This window comes from Perognathus longimembris, chromosome 1 (genome assembly GCF_023159225.1).
Source record: "Perognathus longimembris pacificus isolate PPM17 chromosome 1, ASM2315922v1, whole genome shotgun sequence".
Classification (NCBI taxonomy): domain Eukaryota; kingdom Metazoa; phylum Chordata; class Mammalia; order Rodentia; family Heteromyidae; genus Perognathus; species Perognathus longimembris.
In genome coordinates this window covers 144092420-144114446 of record NC_063161.1, presented here as the reverse complement: position 1 = coordinate 144114446, position 22027 = coordinate 144092420, and the positions used below count along the sequence as shown (strand labels likewise).

At 41.3% G+C, this 22027-nt stretch overlaps 1 protein-coding gene across 2 annotated transcripts in view; it reads left to right on the top strand.

Annotated features, from left to right (window-relative positions):
* The window catches only part of Fkbp15 (FKBP prolyl isomerase family member 15), a 53294-nt gene that overhangs the window by 20577 nt on the left and 10690 nt on the right, over positions 1 to 22027 (top strand). Inside the window, exons 11-20 of one of the 2 annotated variants that reach the window (XM_048339443.1) lie at positions 650 to 707; positions 3278 to 3385; positions 7083 to 7185; positions 7651 to 7754; positions 9581 to 9695; positions 11248 to 11357; positions 11531 to 11638; positions 12181 to 12275; positions 15240 to 15342; positions 19775 to 19946. In XM_048339443.1, coding sequence (XP_048195400.1) covers positions 650 to 707; positions 3278 to 3385; positions 7083 to 7185; positions 7651 to 7754; positions 9581 to 9695; positions 11248 to 11357; positions 11531 to 11638; positions 12181 to 12275; positions 15240 to 15342; positions 19775 to 19946 — 1076 coding nt within the window. Of the gene's footprint in view, positions 1 to 649; positions 708 to 3277; positions 3386 to 7082; positions 7186 to 7647; positions 7755 to 9580; positions 9696 to 11247; positions 11358 to 11530; positions 11639 to 12180; positions 12276 to 15239; positions 15343 to 19774; positions 19947 to 22027 lie in introns of both variants that reach the window. The other variant, XM_048339436.1, reaches the window with a different exon arrangement.

Below are 22027 nucleotides of genomic sequence, written 5' to 3'. Positions count from 1 at the left end.
TTCTAATATAGTACAAATGACTCTTAGAAGGCTTCAGAAACACAGATATAATTTTAAAATACAATAATGCAATATATTTGGAAAAAATGGAGCCAGTGAGATAGAACTTGCACCTGGTTTTCCTAACCAAGGATTACTATTCTTAGCTTATAAAACTGTTAAAATAAGAATAGTTGAAAAACCCTAGAAGGAAATGGAGAAGGACATTAATACAAAATATATACTCAAGGGGAAAAAAAGTGAAAAAGCATTCAGTGGGAAGTTGTTCATTTTCACTTGCATGCAAAGATTTTGTAAGATAAAAAATTAAAATTATTTTTAGAGTTTCTCAGTGGGTGGATAATTTCAAAAACAATTTGTTTAACAGTGTAATCTAGGTTTGTGATTGTGAGTTTGTTTTTTTTTTTTTTTTTGGCCAGTCCTGGGCCTTGGACTCAGGGCCTGAGCACTGTCCCTGGCTTCTTCCTGCTCAAGGCTAGCAACTCTGCCACTTGAGCCACAGCGCCGCTTCTGGCCGTTTTCTGTATATGTGGTGCTGGGGAATCGAACCTAGGGCCTGGTGTATCCGAGGCAGGCACTCTTGCCACTAGGCTATATCCCCAGCCCGTGAGTTTGTTTTTATCTCAGATTATATCTTGTTTGTTTTTAGGGAGCCTGGTCTTCGTAGCAAATCCAACTCTCTCAGTGAACAGCTTACAGCAAATACAGTGAGTATGAGTCTGTTCCTCTTTACTTCCAGCCTGCTAGAGTGTCCTATGCCTAGGAATGGTTAGGAGCCATTGATTTAGACTAGAAATCATGGGTCCTTTATTCATTTTCTCCTACTTAGAGTTAGTATAAATCAGCCTGGGTTTTTTCTATAGGCGTGTGTGTGTGCGCGCGCACACACGCATGCGTGCTTAAACTCAAGGCCTTTTTACTTAGGATTTTTTTCAATGCTGGCACTCTACCACTTGTGCCACACGTCCACTTGTGGCTTTTTGCTGGTTAATTGGAGATAAGAACCTCAGGGACCTTTCTGTCTGGGCTAGCTTCAAACCTTGATCCTCAGACCTCAGTCTCCTGAGCAGCTAGGATTACAGGCATGAACCATCATCACCTGGCTTGCCTCTACAGTCTTAGTAGTATAAGGCCTTGAGAAAGGATCTTAAGTTTGCCCATCTTCAGCTCCGTTTAAGAATGGAAGTCATTTTCATAGTCCCTAGTACCGTTCCTGTAAGGATGAGAGATACTTGTGAAGCTCTGAGCTTAGAGCCTTTGTGAAGTGTGTCTTTAGTAAATAGTATCTGTAATTATTATTAGAATGGCGTTATATTGGGGGAAGAGCCCTTCACTTAAAGTGCACTTCAGTTATAGAGGTATCATTTATTTGAGATATTAGTGGTTAGGCTTCGCTGCTATTTACTCTCTGTGCAACCTAGCTTCTCAAATCCTCTGATTTATTTCCTCATCTACAAAATACAGCTTGGAGTTTTTAGTATTATTTCTGGCATAGTGTTAGAGTTCAATAAATGTTAGCTTAGGTAATGCTAGTGGCACATATCTTCATGTTTGCTTCTCTCAGGAGTTTGGGATTAAATCAACCAACTGATTGACTTTGAGCAGGTCTGTGGGCCTCTGTTTTTCTCCAGCCTACTGTTCGAGTAAAATCGGGTCATACCTTTAGGAAGGACATATGGGTAGTTTGCTGCTGCCCTGCCTGATTGTGCAGGCTTTTATGCATGCCTCAAGTGGGCCATGTGGTGATTAAAGCATGTCAGGTGCTGGGAGCCTTCACCTACCATGAAGCAACCACAGGTGCATGGAGAGACATGCTTCATTTCTGTCCAGCTCTAATTTACCTGTTTACATTCAGCCCAAAGAAGGATTATGAAGCACATAATTGGTATGATGTCTGTAAAAAATGGTCACCTGAACCCAGAAGGTTACAGCAAAGAACCAGAAAAGAAATGCATAAGTAATCATAATCTCAAGGCTTGAACAGTTGCAGAAGTTGCCCAGTATGGGCTCCATTGTACTTGTATTGTCACTTGTTTCTGAACTTTAGTGACTTCTGTTAGATCAGTGGTATCTAACCATTAAAATTTTTTTTTAGTTAGTACTTTAGTTTGTTTTAATTGAAATAAAACACATACGACATAAAATTAACCATCTTTTTATTTCTACATTTAAGCCTTTTTTATTTTGGGTAGGAAATTACATTCACATGGTACAGTTACCTTAACAATATAACAAGATAATATAGCAGGGACTCAGTCCTTGTAAAGAGTAGATGTTCCAGTCTGCCCTTCTCTATCTTACTCATTAGGTAACTGCTTTTACTGTGTCCTTGCATATTCCTCTGATGTTTATGCTGGTGCAGGCAAATTGGAATGTATATTTTATTTCTCCATCCTTCTCTCACACACAAAAAAAGAATACTATACATATATTATGCACCCTGCCTTTTATATGTTCCATATAATGAAGTAGCTTTCCATGTTAGTGTGTAAAAACCTTCCCCATTCTTTTTTTTAATCTTTATATTGTCATCTTCCATGGTGTGGATATAGTTTATATGACTAGTCCTTTTCCCTCTTTTGATATATCCTTTTTTTTTTTATTATTGTTTGTCTCTGTTAAGGAAAAAGAATGGGTACACAATCCTGAATTGTGGCAAATTATATACTAATGGACTATTAATCCCTGTAAACAAATGTAATGGTTTATGGTGTTACCTGAAAAATAGTAACAATGAAGGTTGTAATAATTTCTTCATACATCCAAGAGATCATTTTATGTACCTTCAGGTACATTTTATGACCTTCATTCTGAAGACTACATGTTGGGCCACCTAGTGGACATACCAGCTTCTAACACAGGGTGTAGCATACTACCAGATCAGAGCCAAATGAACTTGAACTTAGAACAAAGAGCTCCCCTTCTTTCCTTTCATAGATCTCTTCTAAATATTTGTCTACTGACTTGCTTCAGGCTTGCAAAGGGTCCAGTCAGCTAAAATACCTCTTTCCCTTAACATTTCTGCCTTAGCTTTTCATCTGGAAAATAGAAATAATGATACCCAGTGTGGAGGTAATATATATGAAACTACTCAGTCTATTCCAAATATGAAGGGAATTAATTTTACTGGTATAATTAATTCTCATTTCCTAGAGGAAATGTTTTCAGATAGATAGGTTAGGATGACTTGTTAAGTGATTTAATACAAGAGCCGAAGACATAGCTGCCTAAAGGTAATGAACCTTAATCACAGAGATTTTTGCGTCTTCTTTTTTAGAATCCTGATACAGTCAAGGCCAAGTTGATCTCCCGGATGGCTAAAATGGGCCAGCCCATGCTGCCTATGGTTCCACCACAGCTGGAATCCAATGACTCAGAAGTCGAAGTATGTCCCTTGGTTGTACTTGAATGAATAGTACAGATGTTGCCACTTTGTGTTGTTTTGGTTAAAAGAATTGCTTTTTCTGCCTCTAACCCAGAATTATTATCTCAACAGCTTGTATGCACAATGATATAGGTTTGTATTGGTATATATGTCTTTCTACTGTAATTAGCAGTAGAAATGGAACTAAAATCTATGTATCAGCCACAAGAACTAAGCAGTAATTAAATCAGCCATCATTTACCTAACTCTCTATTGCCCATAAAGATCAATCTTTAGGCAGTAGGATGCCCAAAACATAGCAAGTGAGACACACACATACACACACACACTCTCTCTCTCTCTCTCTCTCTCTCTCTCTCTCTGCTGTTGAGATGAAGTCCTACTATATTTCCCAGGCTATATACTTGAGCACGAGTGATTCTTCTTCCTCAGCTTCTGGGATAGCTGAGACATAGGCACACACCATTATACCCAGCTCCAGTTCCTGTTTGTTGATTAAATGTTTGGGACCCTTTTGGGAAATGCTAGTCTTCCTAACATTTCCTATTGCCTATTACTAAAAGTTAAAACTGTTGCCTATTAACTTAAAAATCAAGCTGTTGTCTTTTGACTTTGTATTTGGTGCTTTGGTTTGTTCTTTAAAGTTAGAAGTTCTGGAATTTTATTGAAATCAAATATGTCAATTTTCTTCTCTTGTTTTTTTGCTTTGGTATTGTCCTCAGACAATAACCAGGCATGGTGGTACATACTACAACCGCAGTAGTTGGGAGGCTGAGGATTGATTGAGAGTTCAAAGTCAACCTGGTCTTATATAGTAAGACCTTTCCTCTCTCCCCCCCCCTCTGAATCCCACTTTTAGATATTAGAAATGTAACATGTATTTTTTAGAAATAGTTATTATTTCCTAGCTAGAATATGGCTATGTGAAGTAACTATATTAACTAAAACTATCCTTTCTTGAGTTGAAATATATAAGAGATGACTGACTTTTAATTTTTTATGTAAAAATGAAGAAAAAGATGGATGTTCTTTAGTGGAGGGGGTAATTCTAGGGCTTTAACTTTGGGCCTTGCATTGTCCCTTGGCTTTTTATTCTCTGCCAGCACTCTGCCACTTGCGCTACACCTTCTGGCTTTTTACTAGTTAATTGGAGATAAGAGTCTCTTGGGGGGCTGAGGATATGGCCTAGTGGCAAGAGTGCCTGCCTCATATACAAGAGGCCCTGGGTTCAATTCCCCAGCACCACATATACAGAAAATGGCCAGAAGTGGCGCTGTGGCTCAAGTGGTAGAGTGCTAGCCTTGAGCAAAAAGAAGCGAGGGACAGTGCTCAGGCCCTGAGTCCAAGCCCAGGACTGACCAAAAAAAAAAAAAAAAAAAGAGTCTCTTGGATTTGTCTACCTAGGCTGGCTCTGAAACACAATCTTCAGATCTTAGCCATAGCTAGAATTATAGGCTTAAGCCAAAGGCACCTGGAGAGATGGAAATTCTTGATTAAAAAAAAAAAAATCCTGGGGCTGGGGATATAGCCTAGTGGCAAGAGTGCCTGCCTCGGATACACGAGGCCCTAGGTTCGATTCCCCAGCACCACATATACGGAAAACGGCCAGAAGCGGCGCTGTGGCTCAAGTGGCAGAGTGCTAGCCTTGAGCGGGAAGAAGCCAGGGACAGTGCTCGGGCCCTGAGTCCAAGGCCCAGGACTGGCCAAAAAAAAAAAAAATCCCGAAATAGGCTCTATTTTTTATAGTATTGTTTTGTTCTAGAAAATCTCTATGTAGACACTTAAAGTATTGTTAAAATACTTCAGAGGCCTATTGTTCTATTTTCTTGGTTTCTAAAAACCAATGAGATTTGAGGTCTTTTTTTTTTTGGCCAGTCCTGGGCCTTGGACTCAGGGCCTGAGCACAGTCCCTGGCTTCTTCCCGCTCAAGGCTAGCACTCTGCCACCTGAGCCACAGCGCCCCTTCTGGCCGTTTTCCATATATGTGGGGCTGGGGAATCAAACCGAGAGCTTCATGTGTATGAGGCAAGCGCTCTTGCCACTAGGCCATATTCCCAGCCCACCAATGAGATTTGAAAATATAATATTCTTTTTTTTTTTCCAGTCTTGGGGCTTGGACTCATGGCCCTGAGCACTGTCCCTGGCGTCTTTTTGCTCAAGACTAGCACTCTGCCACTTGAGCCACAGCGCCACCTCTGGCCATTTTCTGTATATGTGGTGCTGGGAAATTGAACCCAGGGCTTCATGTATAGGAGGCAAGCACTCTTGCCACTAGGCCATATTCCCAGCCCCAAAATATAATATTCTTATAAAAATTTACAGTGCTTTTTATTTGTTTTGGAATAATTTAAAATTATAAAGATGGATGTTTAGCAAAAAGGACATTCTTCTTTTTCTTTTTTTTGCCAGTCCTGGGGTTTGAACTCAGGGCCTGGGTGCTGTCCCTGAGCCTTTTTGTGCTCAAGGCTAGTGGTCTCATTTGAGCCTCAACACCACTTCCAGCTTTTCCTGAGTGTCTCACAGACGTTTCTGCCTGGGCTGGCTTCCAACCATGATACTCAGATCTCAGCCCTGAGTAGCTAGGATTTCAGGTGTAAACTATCAACACTCAGAAGTTTTAAAATGAAAGAATGACCAAGAGACTTCAAGCCCTAGTACTGTAGTACTTCTTTCTTTCCTTCCCTCCCTCCCTCCCTTCTGTACTAAGGTTTAAGGTTTGAACCCAGGGCCTCTCACATGCCAGGTGAGCACTATACCATGTAAGCCATGTTCCCAGTCTTCATATATCCTTTTTTTTCTAGTGTTAGACAATTAGGTTGACTTAGAGCTGTAATGGTTTTAAAGTAGAATTCTTTTTCAGAAAAGAATATTCAAGGATGAGAAGTTTTTTTTCTTTTTTTCAATTTCTGTTTTTTCATGCTGGTCCTAGAGTTTGAACTCAGAGCCTGGGCACTGTCCCAGCTTTTTCGCTCAAGACTAGCGCTCCACTACTTGAGCCACAGCTCAACTTCTGTGTGTGGTGGGGGGGGGGGGGGGTTGGCTAATTGCAGATAAGAGTCTCACAGACTTTCCTGCCAGGCTGGCTTCAAACCACAATCCTCAGATCTCAGCTGTGAGTAGCTAGAATTGCAGGTGTAAATCACCAACACTTGGAAGTTTTAAAATGAAAATGACCAAGAGACTTCAAGCCCTAGTACCGTAGTATAGCAGATTACAGTCACTATATACTGTGCCTCAAAACTTCTGATCTTTGCATAAAGCAAGAAGATGTAGGCTAAATTCTTTTAGAATTACAGCTCTGATTTTCTGAAAAGAAAGTGTGAGGCAAACATTCTAAAACTATTATCCAAAACCAGCACGTTAATGGGGCACAGTGATTCCTATTTCACTGAGTACCTTGACTATGGATATTTGTTTTTGGAAAAATCAGTCTTAAAGTAACTGTTGGTTTGGGAAATGGTACATCCAAATTTCAGTTTGGCTGCTTCAGACAATAAAACATAGAAAGTCAGAGGAAAGTAACTATATGTAATTATTTGATAGGATTTTCTAGAAGGACTCTATTATGCTTTTGGTTGCTTCTTTCCTGTGACTCATTCCCTCAACTCAGCTTTCTGCTTGTGTTTCCTTCCTCTTCTTTGCTCAGTCTTCAATTCAGGACTTTCACATAGGGACCAAACCCTTTGGTCTGTTTCAGGATATTACTGCTTTGCGAGGATCTGGGCAGCCTCTGGTGACACCTTCCAGCCAGCCACCTCTTCAGCCAGTTCATCCAGTGTTACCACAGATGGCCTCACAGGGTAAGAAAGGAACCTCTCTGAGGCTCCATGTCCTTGAATCGGGTCAGCACCAAAATTAGCATCGCTGTTCTAAACTGTTAGGCTGTTGGACAGGAGTGTGAAACTTGTCAGTTTATCCCGGGGACAGAGCATCTCAGACCTGGAGACATATTTGGCCTGCTCATTGTGACTTTTTCTGTGTTGCATTGTCCACTTGGGAAACCAGTACTCATCTGCTGAGGCATTGCTGTGTGTTATTCTGCATATCCTGTCAGCTGATAGACTCATAGAGGTCTGAATCAGAGGCACATGAGAATATCCAGTTTCTTTCCAATGGCCCATGGCTGGGTGTCACTGGAACCGGTGTAGGAAACTCGATGAGGAAAGTGACTAGTTCGATGTGTGGGGTATGTCAGATGCTCGTCCAGATCTGTGCCAACAAGCAAGGGTGGATAATGGTGGAAACATCTTGCTTTATTGTAGCAGCTCAGCCTTCTGTTTCTGGGCTCCAAGCACCCTCTCCTGCCTTAATGCAAGTCACATCTCTCGATTCCCACTCAGCTGTACCTGGAAATGCCCAGTCCTTTCAGGTAACAACATTTTCAAACCATACTCATTATAAACTATACTTTATTATGGTTCTGGTTGGTCTCTTTTCTTGTCAGCATACAGGAAGAAGATTCCTTCCTTCCTCTTTGAATAGTATCACTTCCCCAAAGTTGGAGTGATCATTCCCCCTTCTAAGTTGCTACCTCCCCAGCTCTAAGACCTACTTCCAAGTTGTGAAGATGAGATGCAAGAGCCAAATGCCTTGTACAAAGCCTATGCATGGCACATAGCCAGGGTCCAGGCAGTGCCTTCAGTGAACACGCGCTTCCGTTCCTTTCACATCTACCTACTTACTTGATGGGCGCATAGTCATGCTTTCCAATAGGTTACCATTGTGCACTGTAATCACACCTGCAGATTAAGGATGGAAACTATGGAAAATACAGCTGGACTCTGCTGTCCAGTTATCCTCCCAAAGTGTTCTTTTAAAGTAGACTTTTTATGTTATTATAGAAGGTGGTGGCAACAGTATATCTGTCTCCGCTCACTCATTGCCAAGGCAATGATTCTTCTTTCTGCCTGAGACCACTTGATGAATAAGATCTCCGCCCATTGACATCTGGGCTTTCTTCCTAGGTGATTCTTAGTGAAAGGGGAGGAACAGTGGTGGGCACTATTATGGGAAGTATCAAAACTGATGACTTGGGGCTGAGGATATGGCCTAGTGGCAAGAGTGCTTGCCTCTTATACTTGAAGCCCTGGGTTCGATTCCCCAGCACCACATATACAGAAAATGGCCAGAAGTAGCGCTGTGACTCAAGTGGCAGAGTGCTAGCCTTGAGCAAAAAGAAGCCAGGGACAGTGCTCGGGCCCTGAGTCCAAGGCCCAAGGAATGGCAAAAAAAAAAACAACAAAAAAAAACCAAAAAAACTGATGACTCACACCTATAATCTTAGTTATATATGAGTCTGAGATGCTTGTGATTTGAGGCCAGTCCAGTCCAATAAATAAATAAATAGTAATAAATCATGAGATTGTCGTCTTATCCAATTCCTGGATATTGTGGTATGCATATGTTGTCCTATTTTGCAAGTCCTATAAATAGGTGAATCAAGATCCTAATGTATACCTCGTCAGGAAATGTGACCATATAACTTGGGGGTAGGACTCAGTGATAGAGGGCTGCCTGGCAAATTTGCTGACCTGAATTCAAGCCCCAGTACTGCCCAACAAACTAAAAGAAGCCCTCACACCAATAGAAAGTTATCTTGTTATAGACTAAGATTTTTTGTTGTTGTTGTTTAAATAATGGGCAGCTAGTTACAGTGGGTCCCAATTTCAGGGAAAATAATTGTCTACACTAAAATGATAGGTGCTGTTTATTGAATACGTACTTTCTTCCAGGCACTTAATTTTAACTTTACCTCTGTCACTTCATGTCATCAACCTCCAAACCTATATGGAATAGAACCTTCTCATGTTAGAAACTGGATAACTTGGCTTAGAATCTCTGACCACGTTTCCATTTTATCTCATAGTTTACTTATTTAAAAATTTCTTTATAAGTCCTTAAAATGTCCTTAAAAAGAAGGCCTGATGGGAGGCGATGAATTTCCACTTCATTAAGTCCTATCACCAGTGGACTGGGTAGTGATCCAATATATTAATCTCTGTATTTCTAGGTAGTACTTCAGCGACTCTGCTGTAGTCCTTATCTGCTGCCTAGTCCCAATCTCATCCATCTCTGGTGTCAATAAGTTTGAGTCTCCTCTCTTTATCCACCTTATTCCACCAGAGAAACTAAGCAAAAAAAAAAGAAAAGACATGAATGTCTTAAAAAAACAGTGATAACTTGGTCTTTTCTCAGCCCTATGCAGGTATGCATGCCTATGCCTATCCCCAGGCATCTGCGGTCACCTCACAACTGCAGCCCGTTCGGCCTTTGTATCCAGCACCACTATCTCAGGCTCCCCATTTTCAAGGTAGGAAGCTATTTCCTCCATCTCTCATCTTCCACCTCCTTACATCCTCTTTTCATTTGCACTCTAGCAGCTCTCTTCCCTCCCTCCTCTTTCTTTTTCTCATTTTCTTTTTATTTATTTTTGTTTTGACAGTCCTGGGCCTTGGACTCAGGGCCTGAGCACTGTCCCTGGCTTCTTTTTGCTCAAGGCTAGCACACTACCACTTGAGCCACAGCGCCACTTCTGGCTGTTTTCTATATATGTGGTTCTGGGGAATTGAACCCAGGGCTTCATGTATACCAGGAAAGCACTCTTGCCACTAGGCCATGTTCCCAGCCACCCTCCTTCTTTTTCTTTCTCCTCCTCTTCCCTACTTTCCTTTTCTTTTTTCTTTTCTCCTTCCTTCTTCCCTTCTTTCCTTTCTTCCTAACAGCTTGGTTGAGATATGATTTATAAATCACTTAATTGTAAAACTCAAAGCCTTCTTTTTAAGGAAAATTTTAGAGCTTTGCTTCTATCACCATAATCCAATGTTTAAACATTTCATTCATCCCCAAAGATCCCTATGCCCACTTTCTGGATCATGTTTCTTGTATTTTCTCACATCAGTCATTTCAGTTTCCTCTGTCACAGTGGCTAGAGTGGCTAGAAAATAGTAAAAGAGAAAACTCTAGAGGAAATTGTGAGAAGACCTGAAGACTGCTTGTGGGTATTCAGTATGTTATTAAAAAAAAACATGCTTTTATAATAAGAGTATAAAAGGAAAAGCTACTGTCCTTCCTTCCAATCATGAGAAACCATTGTTAGCAGTTACTTGGGTAATTGTTGAGATATTTTGTGTGTTTGAGTCTCATGTAAACAAACAAAACAAAAGGAAATGAGGTCAGCTGTGTTGTTATTCTGCCTTGTTCTGTGGTTTGTCTCTTGTTTGGTAATACCTTGTTATGAGGGCAGTGGCAGGAGGAAGAAAGTATATCCTACAGAACAGTTTTTGGATTGGATCTAGCCTTTGGGTAAATGGATTCAGCCTTTGTCTGTAACCCTGTTGCTCTCCCATCTGGAAAACTGGTTTTGATTCCATCAAAATGATTGTCTTCTTCCCTCCTTGATTCTCACCTTCCCTCCATCCTCTCCTCCCAGGCACACACTGTGTGATGGATCTTGTACATGGTTCATTATTTGCACTTAAAATATTCTATGGTAATGATTTATCTCATATCCCCATCAGACTGAGAACTCAACAATGGCTAGCACTTGTTTTATTCACTGCCCTGTCCTTGGTACCTGGACAGTGGAATGAATGGGAAGCAATATGAACTGTCAGGGTTATGGCAGTCCAGACTTGGCATTCTTATGCCCAGAACCACACTGTGTAACCCTTGATTCATTTTGGAAAAACCTATTATTCAAAGCTTTGGGCCCTTTGATCCCTTTTCTCCCTGACAGTGTGAAAATATTCACTGTATTTCCTATGACAAGGAAGCGCTCGTGCCTTTCTCTCTTCTGCTAAAAGAGCCATTCACTATTCCTCGCTCTAGTTTTGTAAGCTTGTTTTTGGTTTCTGTCTCTTTAGGATCAGGTGACATGGCTTCATTTCTCATGACAGAAGCCCGGCAGTCTAACACCGAAATTCGAATGGCAGTCAGTAAAGTGGCTGATAAAATGGATCATCTCATGGCTAAGGTGACTGTGTCAGGGTTGGGGCCATGTTGAGGTTGGGGGCAAAAAAGTGGGGTATAAACAAAGCAGCCAGAGTTCTAAACAAACTCTTCTCTGGTTTCTTTGTATTCATAGTAGTTACTGGATATTAAGTTACATTTTTTATATTGTCTGCCTTTCTGGCATCCCTTCTGTAGGTTGAAGAGTTACAGAAGCTCACTGCAGGCAGTTCCATGCTTATGCCTGGCATGTCTGTCACACTGGAAACAAGTATGATCATGAGCAACATCCAGCGGATCATCCAGGTGAGGGTGGTTGCCAGCACAGCACTTGGCCTAGAGGTCCTGACTGTGCTCTTACCTGACATGTGCTGCACTTCAACAACTGGGTCATAAAATCTGGAAAATTCATCAGGGCTTCGTTGAACCCTAGGGACTAGCATATCTATCGCATACTATACAAATACTAATACTATATACTACACAGCTTAGCACACTATATGGCATGTATCATATTAGTGTAGTATACTGTACTGATTATTATATTAGTAATTAGTCAGAAGGAAACATTGCTTTTGGGCTCTGTTTTAGAATCTCGCTTCATTGTATAGCCATTTAAACACAGCCCCTTTGGCCTAGTGATTTGTATCCATCAGATGTATGTTGTTGTAACTATTATATGCATATGATTGTTAAGTTCTTGGTTTTTGTCTCAAAATACATTAACATGGGCTGGAGGTATGGCTCAAGTGGTGGAGCACCTGCATAGCATGTGCAAGGTCCTGGGTTCAAGCTGTTTCCTTTTATTCAGTACTTGTAAGACAGGTTGTCATGTATTTGGAACTTAGGAAAATGAAAGATTGAAGCAAGAGATCCTTGAGAAGAGCAGCCGGATAGAAGAACAGAATGACAAGATTAGTGAATTAATTGAACGAAATCAGAGGTAATGCCAGGTACGGGGCCTGGATGGGGGGGGTGGTGGTGGTGGTGGTGTGTGTGTGTGTGTGTGTGTGTATGTGTGTGTGTGTGTGCTTATTTCTGCCTTTTCCTTCTTCTCTTTTTCTTTCCTGCAATGCTGTTGTTGTGAGGCAGACTACCAGCAGAGACCACACAGACACAGAGTACAGTCAATAGAAAGTCTTTATTACTGGCCGGACTACACTGGGCAGTCGGGTGCCCAAAAGTGAGTGCCAAGCTTGACCTCATGGCCCCTTTTAAAGCAGAAAACCCACCTCTTTATTTGCTCAGGGGTGGTAAGTCCCTAACGGTTCTTTTCCACAGATGCAAGCCAAGTGTGAAATTATAGAAGCTTAGGCAATGCTGCAAGCAAGCATTGAGTGAGGGCAGCATAACCCGTTACCATGATTGTTCCTATGGTTGTTACCTAGGAACAGAAACAGAATAGTGACTACATGTATCTTTAAATGTTAAACTGTAAGGAACTAGTCTCATGGGTTGGGGTGCAGTCCTTTAAGATGGAGTGACAAAATCAAAATGGGGTTACAGAAGCTAAGAGTAAACTCTAAGACAGTAGGGTTTGATAAGCCCTATATCACATTGGGAATTGAACTGAGAGTCTTGCACATACTAAGCACATAAGAGCTCTACATCCAACTCTATTTCTGTCATTTTTGCTTCCTGCTTGTCATGGGAATTATGCTATGTGTTCTGTTTTGGTAGGAAGAACTCACTGGCTCTGATATAAGATAGAACTCTATTTGACCCCAGTTCTGCCCTTCATTTATTTTTTTTTTAAGTTTTTATTATAAAACTGATGTACATAGAGGTTACAGTTTCATATGTTAGGCATTGGATACATTTCTTGTACTGTTTGTTACCTTGTCCCTCATACCCCCCTCCCTCCCCCCCTTCCCCTCCCCCCCCCAGAGGTGTTCAGTTCACTTACACCAAACATTTTTGCAAGTATTGCTTTTGTAGTTGTTTCTCTTTTTTTACCCTATGTCTCTCAAATTTGGTATTCCCTTTGAATTTCCTACTTCCAATACCCATAAACACTGTTTCCAATATACTCAGATAAGATTACAGCGATAGTGTAGGTACAACCACAGGAAGGTGATACAAGAACATCATCAATAATAGAAGCTACAGATAAACATAGGACGTTGAAAGTAGTTACAACTGTGATATAACAATTGTTTCCAAAACATGGATTTCATTTCTCTTAGCATCATCTTATGTGTTCATAAGGGTATAGCTATTGGGCCTTGTGATGCTCTGTTATGGATTGCCTTCACGGGCTGGCTTTAGCTCAGCAGTTCCTTCGTCCTGCCCTTCATTTATTGTTTGGCACAGGCCCTAGTTTTTACATCTCTAAATGGTGTTAATACTTAAAAAGCTCTAATATTCTCAATTCTTTCTGCTTCTGTGTAGGCTGTTTTATCAGCCAAAACTCAACCAGAGTCACATTGACTCTCATATGAAACTCAGGCTATTATAATTTTTATGGATCCTTCTGAAGATTTGGGAGGTCAGGAGAGTATGCTTTAACACAGTATTTTATTAAAAATAAATAAATCATTCTCATTGGCGACAAGGCTCAATGGTAGAGTGCCTGCCAAGTACTAGGCAAAAGGACCTGAGTTCAAAGCCCAGAACCAGATAGGTATCCAGTGGTTTGCACCTATAATCCTAACTTCTTAGGAAGCTGAAACCTGGAGGGCTGAGGTTTGGAGCCAGGCAGAAAAATCTTCAAAATTCTTTATCTTGCCTGGCACAGGTGGCTCACACCTGTAATCTTAGCTACTCGGAGGCTGAGATCTGAGGATCATGGTGCAAAGCCAGCCTGGGCAGGAAAGTCTGTGAGACTCTTATCTTCAGTTAACCACCAGGAAACTGGCAGTGGTACTTTGGCTCAAGTGGTAGAGCACTGGCCTTAAGCTGAAGAGCTCAGGGACAGTGCCCAGGCCCAGAGTCCAGAGTTCACACTCCAAAACCCACCAAAAATCAAAACAACAACAAAACCACCTCATATTGAATTAACCATTAAAGTCCAAAATGGAGGCATGGCTCAAGTGGTCAAGCTTGAGCCATGAATAAGAAAGCTGGGCAAGGCTGGGAATATGGTCTAGTGTTAAAGTGCTTGCCTTGTATACATGAAGCCCTGGGTTTGATTCCTCAGCACCACATATATAGAAAAAGCTGGAAGTGGCACTGTGGCTCAAGTGGTAGAGTGCTAGCCTTGAGCAAAATGAAGCCAGGGACAATGCTCAGGCCCCAAGTTCAAGTCCCAGGACAGGCAAAAAAACAAAACCAACAAACAAGAAAGCTGAGCAGGACCTCAGGACCGTGTCTATATCTGCCTCAAAACAAAAAGGCAAGCCAGTGCTGGTGCCTGTGCTCAAGCCTATAATCCTAGCTACTCAGGAGGCTGAGATCTGAGGACCACAGTCCAAAGCCTGCCCTGTTAGGAAAGTCCATGAGACTCTTATCTCCAATAAAACCACTCAGAAAACGAAAGTGAGAAGTGGCACTGTGGCTCAAGTGGTAGACCACTAGCCTTGAGCTGAAGAGCTCAGGGACACCGCTCCTAGGCCCAGAGTTCAAGCCCTATGACCACAACCCCCCAAAAAAGGAAACTAAAAGACCAAACCATGTACCGCCACCAAAAATAAAAATATTTTTCCATGTTTCTTCAGTGTGTGTCTCATCTCCCAAGTAGTAGGGCTGGAAGAGTGGCTTTCTTTTCTTCTGTCCTGTTTTCCTCCCTCATTCTTTTACCACACACTCTGTTTACTGCCTCAAAACTTGATTGCTGCAAGTGTAAGGAAGACAGAATGCTTTCAGATTGTCTTAATGAACAAAGTTTTGACTCAGTATACATTGAGTTGTACCTGGAATATATACATGTGATGGTTGATAATGTTCTTTGTCCTCATTTCTGTATCAGGTATGTTGAACAGAGTAACCTGATGATGGAGAAGAGGAACAACTCACTTCTAACAGCCACAGAAAACACACAGGCAAGAGTATTGCATGCTGAACAAGAGAAGGTAAAGTAACTGGGCAGAGAAAAGCCCAGGTGGGAATGTGTTTAGCTAAGGTGTGGTCCCGTGTTTGAACTTCCTGAGTGGCTTTTCAGCAGAATTTTTGTCATCATTGGGAGGAGGTGGAGAAACCTTTTTTTTTTTTTGGCCAGTCCTGGGGCTTGGACTCAGGGCCTGAGCACTGTCCCTGGCTTCTTTTTGCTCAAGGCTAGCACTCTGCCACTTGAGCCACAGCGCCACTTCTGGCCATTTTCTGTATATGTGGTGCTGGGGAATCAAACCCAGGGCCTCATATATATGAGGCAGGCACTCTTGCCACTAGGCCATATCCCCAGCCCGAGATGGAGAAATCTTTAACCAGATTTTCATACATTATCACTCATGCTTCTATTTGATAATATGCTTTACCATAAGTTGGCTCAAAAGCAATCACCAAGTCAGTTGCCAATAGCTCATGCCTATAATCCTAGCTACTCAGGATGCTGAGGTCTGAGGATTGCAGTTTGAAGCTAGCCCAGGCAGAAAGCTTGTGAGACTTTTATCTCCAATTAACCACTAAAAAGACCAAAATGGAGCTGTGGCTCAAGTGGTAGAGTGGGTAGCCTCGAGCACAAAAGCTCAGGGACAGTTCCCAGGCCAAGTTCAAGCCCCTAGGACTAGCAAATAACAACAACACAACAAACCCGATCAGTCTTAGTAGTTTGATGAAAGTAAGAATTACATAACTTATTAGAAATTAAATTTATTCTGTAAAATCAGCAGAAAATTTCTGTGGTGCCACATAACAAATATATGAGTTGTGGGGCTGGGGATATAGCCTAGTGGCAAGAGTGCCTGCCTCGGATACACGAGGCCCTAGGTTCGATTCCCCAGCACCACATATACAGAAAACGGCCAGAAGCGGCGCTGTGGCTCAAGTGGCAGAGTGCTAGCCTTGAGCGGGAAGAAGCCAGGGACAGTGCTCAGGCCCTGAGTCCAAGGCCCAGGACTGGCCAAAAAAAAAAAAAAAAAAAAAAAAAAAAATATATATATATATATATATATATATATATATATGTTGTTTTTAGTTGGAATTTTAGATTGTTTAGTTGCTCCTTCATCTGGGTATGCCAAGGATATTGAAATGCTTCTTTGGCTTCCATCCTTTCAGAATTCAGAATTGTGACCAGATCCCAGAGTGGCAATGAGGAGAATGCTAGTGGATCTTGGGTTGAGTTCACTTGCTCCACAGTGGGTCCCTTCTCATTTGGCACATCATTCCTCTGCTGGGAGATTGCCACCCTTATATCTATTTCTTCGAGAGTTATAGTCCTTTTATATTTGATATTTGATTTTTCCTTGAAAACATGAAAAGTTAAATGGGATATATACTCTGTCACTTGTGGTGTTCACTCACTTTTTCCGATTGTAGTAATAACTAATAAGGATTTCGTGTGTGTGTGTGTGTGTGTGTGTGTGTGTGTGTGTGTGTGTATGTGTGTGTGTGTGCAGGTACTGGGGCTTTAACTCAAAACCTCACTTGGCTTTTTTTGCGTAAAGCTAGCACTGTGCCAGCCTGGGTTATATAGCAAGATACTGCCTTAAACAAATGAACCAAAAATAAAAAACAAAATGAAATTATTGTTCTGTATGATCGGATCAATACTTTTACATGGGATAAAGAATAAAACTTGAGCAACTACTAGAGGTCATCTATTTAATGTATCCCTATTTATTTTACAAAGGGACAGACTGAGGCCCAGGGTGGGTTAAAAGACTATTCCAAATCTCACTTCCAGTCAGCTGGGTTCTGTTTCCCATATCAGATTGTTACCTCTCTGGTTCTCTTTTCCTGCTTCTAACTTGAATGCTTTTCTTTTTGCTGTTTTTATTTTGAACCCTTGGCCCTTCTGTCAGCACTTTGTTTTCCAAGCTCTTTACATCTGCAGTGGAGTTTGATTTGGGTGGGAACTGGGGAGACATCCTAGTCCTATCTGCTGTGTAGGTTGCTGCTATTTACTTTGTTACTTGATGTTGTTAATCCTACCTTTAAAAACATTGTAATTATATGTATGTGTGTGTATATATATATGTACATACATATATCTCTGCACATGCACCCACATACATATATATCCTACTTTTTCCTAATGATACAAGTTGCATTCTAGAAAGCACAGGTAAACAAACATAAGATATCAATCACTTAGAGGCCTCTAATGAAAGATAATAATTTTTAGTATATTATCATTCTCTTTATACATGGATGTGTGTTTGGGTGACTGTAATATTTTAGGCTTCTAGCTAAAGGCATGGAGTAAAAAGAGCTTTGAGATGACTCCACTTTGTATTCCTTTCAGTGAAACAGTCACCTTCCATTCTGTTGCCTCTCCTTTGGGATTCTGTGGTTCTTAGCTGCCGCAAGGTCTTGTGAGTGTGGAACTTACTCTGGGATTCATGAACCCTCTGAGCCATGAATTGACGCAAAGCTCTCTGAGCCCTGTGCTAGTTACATTTTCATGGGCCATTCGAAACAGGACACTGGTATCTGTTGTTTGTTTGCCATTCTTTTCATTGACCATCCTTTGATCACCATTGCTGTTTTTGTCCTTAATATTTTTTTAATTTTTTTTTTTAACTTTATTGTCAAACTGATGTACAGAGAGGTTACAGTTTCATACGTTAGGCCTTGGATACATTTCTTGTACTGTTTGTTACCTCCTCCCTCATTCCCCCCTCCTTCCTCCCCCTTTCTCTTTCCCCCCATGAGTTGTTCAGTTGATTTTCACTAAACAGTTTTGCAAGTATTGCTTTTGTAGTAGTTTGTCTTTTTACCCTGTGTCTCTCCATTTTGGTATTCCCTTTCAGTTTCTTAGTTCTAATACCAGTATTCACGGTTTCCAATGTACTCAATAAGATACAGAGATAGTGCAGGTACAACCACAGGAAGGGGTTATAAGAGGATCATCAATAATAGAAGCTACGGTTTCACATCACATGTAGGGCTGGGAATATGGCCTAGTGGTAAAATGTCCTTAATATTCAAAATACCATCAGATAGTTTCCCAGAGTAGTTGTTTTGGTTTTGTTCAATGTCACTGGAGAATATTGAGGTTATTTGGAGTAAACTTGGTCTAAGTTTGGCTAATTTGTACAGAAGGAAGTTCGTATTGTACTCCTAGGAGGAATTGTAGTCTTAGGAGTTAGTATCTTTGAAGGTATTCAGTTTAAATTTTGAATTTTTTTTCTTATTGTCCCACTTTATATGAAAAGGGAAGGAGAGTTATATTAGTATTTATATGAATCCCATCCAGTGCGAGAGTGCATCCCTCATGAGCTTGAGAGTCGGGAAATGGACAGGGATGGGAAAAAGTTGTCATTATTAATATTTTTTTAACACTGAGCAGGAGAAACATTATCTTTTCAAGAAAATTATTTATGAAACATCTTTTTGAAAGACTCATTTATAAAATACAGAAATCAAGGAAAAAGAAAATAAAAAGCACCCATAATATTCTGCCTAGATTAACTATGGCTAAAAAAGTTATTCCATCTCTCGTCTTCATTTAAATGTTCATTCTGTCAAAATAAAATTACACCTGACATGTATTTTATAATCTACTTATATTCTTTATTTCATAATATTAAGAATAATATTAGGGATTTTTTTTTCCTGGGGTGGGGTGGCAGAGAATGTTGGTGCTAGTTTTGGAGCTTAAGCCAGATTCTAGAGCTTTCCCTTGGTTTTTCTCCATTCAGGGCCAGTGCTTGAGCCATACCTTCATTTCTGGTGTTTTGCTGGTTAACTGGAGATAAGAGTCTCTTGAATTTGTCTGCCCAGGCTGACTTCAAATTCATCCTTAAATCTCAGGTTCTTGAGTAGCTAGGATTATGGGAGTGAGCCACTGGTACCTGCTTTAATTAAATATTCTTTTCAAATGAATGTATCATCATTTGCTTAAGTAAGCCTGTTCTCAGCATTTTGTGAGTTTTCTATTCTCTTAACAGCCTTAAGCAATGCTGCATTGAATATCCTGGTAGCAAATTTTATGTAATCTTGTATACAAGATGTATAGTACTGCTTAAGGACAAGTTCTGCAAGAGAACTGAGTATGAGCCTTGGTTCTAGTTGATACAAGTTGGAGGTAGCCTTAGCTCCCTTCCTTGTCCACAAGTTCAAGTGTAGAGTTGGTAGGGTCTGCATTTAGAAACAACCAATATTGGACTAGGAATATGGCCTAGTGGCAAGAGTGCTTGCCTCGTATGCATGAAGCTCTGGGTTCGATTCCCCAGCACCACATATATAGAAAATGGCCAGAAGTGGCGCTGTGGCTCAAGTTGACTGAGTGCTAGCCTTGAGCAGAAAGAAGCCAGGCCCTGAGTTCAAGGCTCAGGACTGGCAAAAAACAACAACCCCAAAAACCAATATTGTTTGACATTGTTCCTTGTCACCGTTCAGGCCAAGGTGACAGAAGAGCTAGCAGCAGCCACCGCACAAGTCTCTCACTTACAGCTGAAAATGACTGCTCACCAGAAGAAGGAAACAGAGCTTCAGATGCAACTGACAGAAAGCTTAAAGGAGACAGATCTGCTCAGGGACCAGCTCACCAAACTGCAGGCAGAACTCTCAGGTATATATATCCCTGGTGGAGGATGTCTTTTCAACTTCAGAACTAAAATTGCTTCCTCCCTATGGCAGAATGCCCTTGAGGGTTCTGAAGCCCTGAGTGAGCATCAGAGTGGACTGCTGTAAAACAAGAGAACTGACTGTTCATTTGGAATTCATCAGTGGTCACCATTCTCCTGTGTTTGAGCAAATGTTGCTTCAGTGTCTTTGGTACTTATGACTAGCTTCATGTTCTTGTTTTTTTGTAATGGTACTGGGCCTTGAACTCGGGGCCTTGTGCTCTTGTTTAGCCTTTTCTGTTTAAGACTGGTGCTCTACCACTTAAGCCACATTTCTACTTTGGGTTTTGTTTTGTTCTGGTTTTTTTTGCCACTCCTGGGGCTTGAACTCAGGGCCTGAGCACTGTCCCTGGCTTCTTTTTGCTCAAGGCTAGCACTCTACCACTTGAGCCACAGTGCCACTGTGGTGCTGAGGAATCAAACCCAGAGCTTTATGTATATGAGGCAAGCACTTTACCACTAGGCCATATTCCCAGCCCCTCTACTCTGGTTTTTTTTTTTTTTTTTTTGGCCAGTCCTGGGCCTTGGACTCAGGGCCTGAGCACTGTCCCTGGCTTCTTCCCGCTCAAGGCTAGCACTCCGCCACTTGAGCCACAGCGCCGCTTCTGGCCGTTTTCTGTATATGTGGTGCTGGGGAATCGAACCTAGGGCCTCGTGTATCCGAGGCAGGCACTCTTGCCACTAGGCTATATCCCCAGCCCTTTTTTTTTTTTTTTTTTTTTTTGCTGGTTTATTAGAGATAAAAATCTCTCAGATTTGTCTGTTTGGGCTGGCCTTGAACTGTGATCTTTTAGGCTTAACCTTTTGAGTTGGTAGATTACAGGCGTGATCCACCAGTACCCAGCTTCATATTTGTGACTCATGGATTTTTTTAAGAAAAGAAGTGCTTCCTGTTGTTTTCCTCTTTCTTAAAGCTGAACTTCACCTTTGTGGCCTGCACTTAGGCAACTCTGGTTGGCTCACCAACCTGTCACCCTCCTGCCATTTTGCTTCTTATCAATGCTATTCTTTGGGCTTGGTGTGCCACCGTCACTGGTATTTGTCTCTAGGCCTCTCCAAAATCTCTCATCTGAAGCTTTCCTGTTTGTTTGGTTTTCTTCCTAGACTATTTTTTTCTTCTTTAAAATTATCATATCTTAGTGAAATCATTCTCATTTATTATTATCATCGTCATTGTCCCCATTATCATCATCATTTTAGGTACTCAGCCTTGCACTTGTATGGCTCTACCACTTGAACCATGTTTCCAGTCCTTTTTGCTTTTTAGGTAATTTTTCAGATGGGTTTTCACTTTTTGCCCCAGGCTGACCTGGAACCATGATCCTCCTATCTGTGCCTCCCAAATATCAGGATGACAGTAATGAATAACCACATCACACTTATTTATTGAGATGGGAGCCTTGCTAGCTTTTTCCCCAGGCCAGCCTCAAACCACATCATCTTGTGCTACATCTCCTGAGTGGCATATGCCATTATGCCCTGCCTCTTCATGCAACATAGTGAGCATTATCATAGCCTGTGATAAACACCATTTAAATGTCTGTTTTCCCTGTCCAGGATTCAAGTCCTTGGAGGATTCGTTCTCTATAAAGTCCCTTCCTCCACATAAGGGTTATTAGTTTAGTGCCTGGCACAGGTGGCACTTGATAATAGGATAGAAGATGTGTGAAGACCTATAGGTTGACTGATATACCTCAGTCTAGAGAGATCAATTTGGAAGGCAGATGGGAGCAGTGGCCTGGATGAGGCAGTGGGCGTGGCGACTAGAGCTACAGCAGAGTTGGGTCAAATTGCAGTTCTCTGCTTAATAGAGGGTAAAAAGCCCTATGTCAGTTGGTAAAGTAATTCCTGGAGATATGTCCCTTCCCTCTGGAGCATCACTTGGGCCTTAGATGAAGCAGATGTATGTTAGACAATTTGTGATTAGACAATATCCAATTTGAAAATCATATAGATCTTTGGCTTCTGCCTTAGTGGTACCCTGTGAGTTACTTAGAGAGTCTCAGCAGCTTATCAAACAAGTACA